This window comes from Vigna radiata, unplaced genomic scaffold (genome assembly GCF_000741045.1).
Source record: "Vigna radiata var. radiata cultivar VC1973A unplaced genomic scaffold, Vradiata_ver6 scaffold_214, whole genome shotgun sequence".
Lineage (NCBI taxonomy): Eukaryota > Viridiplantae > Streptophyta > Magnoliopsida > Fabales > Fabaceae > Vigna > Vigna radiata.
The window spans coordinates 56,184-60,509 of NW_014541782.1; the positions used below are offsets into that span (position 1 = coordinate 56,184).

General features: G+C 29.2%; 1 protein-coding gene across 1 annotated transcript; it reads right to left on the bottom strand.

Moving 5' to 3' along the window:
* Positions 1-836: 836 nt before the first annotated feature.
* On the bottom strand, positions 837-3,144 carry LOC106778135 (mitochondrial protein pet191 homolog). Its single transcript, XM_014666050.2, has 3 exons — positions 2,923-3,144; positions 2,697-2,801; positions 837-1,417 (listed from the first exon to the last, which is right to left on the bottom strand). The coding sequence occupies exons 1-3, from the start codon at positions 2,989-2,991 to the stop codon at positions 1,376-1,378; spliced, it is 216 nt and encodes a 71-aa protein (XP_014521536.1). The 5' UTR covers positions 2,992-3,144; the 3' UTR covers positions 837-1,375.
* Between the last annotated feature and the right edge of the window lie 1,182 nt (positions 3,145-4,326).

The window sequence follows — 4,326 nt, forward strand, 5'->3', positions numbered from 1 at the left end:
TTGGAGTTATTTAACTTATAATGAACCTGCTTCTTTTTAAAAAGTGTTCAAAGGGATTTAAAAATATAATTGAGTTCCGTTAATTCTTTTCAAAATATTTTTTAATATCAAGTTAAATCTTAAATATATTCGACGATAGATCGTTGTTTAAAGAAATAGGTAAAAGGGAGGCATTCTAATATAAATAAAAGAAAAGGGTGATGGAAGTTAAATATAAACTGAAATTGTTCCAGGAAAGAAAAAAATAAAATAGAAGTAAATAAATCTAGCAATCATTCAATATTAGGTGATCCTCATTACAAGAATAACTATATAAAATCTTAACTTACTTTTTATGAATTTTTTTGGCACTTTTAAGACTATTATTTTTATTTCAATAAAAAATCCTATAAAATTCACACTGTAATTAATATTTTATTTAATTGTTCATATATTTAAGACAAAAGGTTATTTTTTTTTATGATATAATATCTTATTTGATTTAGAATCTTAAATTTTGTTATATCCCCTTATTCTAATAAAAATTATTATAAAATTATAATCTTATTGTGACTGAAAATGCCTTGAAAGATAAAAGCTCCCACAAAAAAAAAAAAAAAAAAACACTAAATTAAAGAACTACTCATCCTCCAGGAACATTTATAATATATAAATAAGCATATCAACACTACAGTCAATATGAGAAACGATAAAACTACTCACTCCTATTAACCAAATAATGGCATCACAATGGAAACCATTTTTATTTATTATAAAACTCAATAAATATTATGTTGTTATTTTATTTGTTTAGTACTACTGCATATAACACAAAAGTAAAATTAAATTTAAAACAATTAAGAGCAAAATTGAAAGTTCATAAAAAAAATGGTAAACTATACTGATGAGCAAAATTAACTAGACAGATCTGAATTCATTGCAAGTCGAGTCCAGATTCTCTGCGGAGTTTCTGGTAATGTTTCTCATCTGAGCCTTCAAAATACACTGATGATAGTATATTAAAATGAATTTTAATATACTTTAAAACATCAAAGTATTCATTAGTATATTTGGAAGACTCAATAGGGAATATTACCAAAAACACTCAGCAGAGAATCCAAATTCTTGCAAGTCCCAAGAGTGTAGATGAATGTACATGCCCTGCTATGTTAATACTAGATATAGTTTATTTTAATGATCTCTGTAAAAGCCAAACTATTGCAGTCATGCAGATTTGTGGCTACACCATGCCATTAAACCAAACAATGAATAAGGCCTTCAATTTCTGTGATTCACCTTCATCTTTTACTTGTGTTGACCTCATCTTGAGCTAAAAATTGAAAGAACCTGAACTGGGCAGAAGAAATACAGCGTTTTCCAATGGATGATGGGATCATTAATAGCCCTTGTTTCCACGAATCCTGGCTCTCATGTCAACCTGATAAGAGTGGCAAAACAATAGCTGTTTACTTTTTTAGTAGAATACTGAAGCTTACACATGAACATAAAATTATTCATCATCACCATCATCATCCTAATCTACTATTTACATCACTTGTAATGAAGATGGCTAAATGAATCTGAGTCAATTGTTATGACTTGTTGAAAACCAATTTTATCATAAGTATGAAGGCCTTAATAAATAAATAATGAACTTAAAGCATGTGAGGATTATTACTAACAAATACACTTGTTCTTAAGAACAACCTTGTTGAATTCCTTTATCAAATTGAATAACACCTGGTCGGTTATTACTTACTATTAGTGTAAAAAATCAACACCAAACATGTACAGTCACCGAAGTAATAATGTTTTAAAATCATCAGGCATATAAAGAATATGCTGATATTTCAAGATTGTCCATGAAGTCATGCAAAAGATCATAAACAGACATAAGATAGACCATATGATATAGACTGGTATTGCCAGCTTAAACATGGAATGATACGAACACCCTTTAATTTTTTTTTTTTTTAAAAAAAAGGAACAATAAAAATTACAAAGAACCTAAAATTATACTGAACCCCTCTAAATCACATCATCAAACCATGTCAACACTAACACAACCAAGTTAAAAGCTCCATGCTCGCAACTACTCAAAACTTTCTTACTAGTGGGAACATCATTAATCATGAATACAGCATCATAAAGAGGATTTCAGCAAATTCTCTTGCTACCAGAGAGAAAAGCTATCATCCTTCAGTTATAAAAGTAAATACAGTTTCTTGGCCCCAAGTTTAATGTTATTTGATTTTAATTCATTCTGTCTGGTAAACCCCAATAACATCTTAATACTCTGAATATTTTTTTAAGAAAAACCCATGGGTGTACATTAACCTGGCTTTCCCCACTTTTCAATTCCATACTTGCAACCACATATCAGTTACTTACACCTCTTATTGCAATAGCAGATCATTTGGTTGAGCTCTATTTGCATGCTGTAAATTACATCATACGATATCCACACAATAGCAACACCTAGAGTTTAAATATCGGTCCAAAACATAACGGTTTTTGGGGTTCCCGTGATGTGACAACATTTCTTTGCAATTTTCAGCGATACCAAGGATAGTAACGAATCCTAAACCATGACTGCAACTTAACACCTTGGCAACACCCAATCATGAAATATTCAACAATAATTTCAAATTTTGTGAACTACAAGTCATAGCTTCAAGCTTAAATAAATCAGTATGACACAGAAGGAAAAAACTTGCCTGGCCTCTCTTGCAATTGAAATAGGTTTCCCTGAGTCCCACACACTCATTGGGTATACATGGACTCTTCTCTCCAACACATTCCCGATATGATCTCTTCTCAACCTATTCTCAAATACACATACACAAACATTCATCGTCACAACATTCAAGATTAATCATTATTTCACAAATCACAAAACCTTTTTTAAATCCAACAAAGTCATTCAAATCATCGAAACCGAACCTTAATACAATCAGATTCACTTAGACACTTGACCAGCTCTGCGGCCAACCCTTTGCAAGACTTGGACATCGTCCCTCGCCCACTTCTCTTAGCAGAAAACAAGTACAACAAAGTTTGAATTTTGAGGATTTAAATCAACAAAGGTTATACCTTGCACTACTTTTCTCGCAGAAAAAACGAACTTTCCTCCATCTTCATTTCTAACAAAAGATTCCCGAAAAACCCAGATGATACTTTTTATTTTATTTATTTTGGGCTTAGGGTTTTGTGCCATGCAAAAAGGCCCGCATTGCAGTCAGGGCCAGATTGGGAGAAGAATATGCAGATCTAATTTCAGAATTTGTTTTTTATTTTTAATTAAACATTTTTTAATGCTAATGAGAATAATTAATTTGTAGAGATATAAATAATTGTCTAATACTTGTATTTTCTATTGAATAATCAAAAGAATGGGAAGTTTAATTTCTTAACAAGGAAATTTTTGACAGTGGCTAATATTTGTCTTTTTTTGTTGGATACATACACAATAAAAAAAATCACATGATTTATTATTCTATGTATCTCAGTAAAAAGCATTATGTTTTTAATTTTTTTAATAATACTCATGATATTTATTAGAAGTCTCACATCAATTAGAGATAAAACTATTTAAATGTGTATAAATGGATGCAAACTTCATTCTACAAGTCGATTTTGTGAGGTTGAATTAAGTTTAAAATTTACTTCTCACGATATCTAATCATTTATCTAAATTGTAATTTTTAAAATGTTTGGTGGGTCTTCTTTGGTGAGCAGTAGTTTTATTTTTTGACATAAGTAAAATATTCGAACCATATGTGAAAATGAAATAAAACAATAATGTTATCTTGGACATTGTTGTCATCTCATGCATTGTTGTCTTCTGAATCCTTAGTTCGATAATCCTAATTATTAGTGTTCGAAAATTTGTTACTTTTATCTCTTACAAAAAAAGCGGTATTGAATTTTTGCATGTTTTATGGAGCATGAATAATTGGGTTCAGTGGTTTATAAAGGTGTAGCATAAATGAATTGGGTGGTGTAAATTGAAAATGTTATTATTGAGTGACTCTAATAAAATGGAATAACACTACTGGTTGTAATTTTCACTTGTGGGCAAAGATACCTTAATCAAATGTACCTTCTTAGAAGTTAGATGTAATTTAAAAGGATAATTGTTTTAATAGAGAATTTGAAATGTTTCGTGAAAAATTATTTGGATAAGGAATATTGGAATTATACAATTTTATATTAATTGAATTATTTAAAAATAAAAAAAAATTATCTAAAAAAGTAAGAATTTGTTTCATATTATCAATTTTTTTTTATATTTTTTCATTAATTCCATTTCAGTTAATTATCCCAACTTAATTAAAAATAGCATTA

Bases quoted from the DNA above. Each gene is read 5' to 3' on its own strand.
- LOC106778135 (XM_014666050.2), bottom strand. From the start codon at position 2,991: ATGTCCAAGTCTTGCAAAGGGTTGGCCGCAGAGCTGGTCAAGTGTCTA. The intron at 2,802-2,922 runs GTTCGGTTTCGA...ATTTGAGAATAG, and splicing joins GTGAATCTGATTGTATTAAG to GTTGAGAAGAGATCATATCG. The intron at 1,418-2,696 runs GCAAGTTTTTTC...CACTCTTATCAG, and splicing joins TCAATTGCAAGAGAGGCCAG to GTTGACATGAGAGCCAGGAT.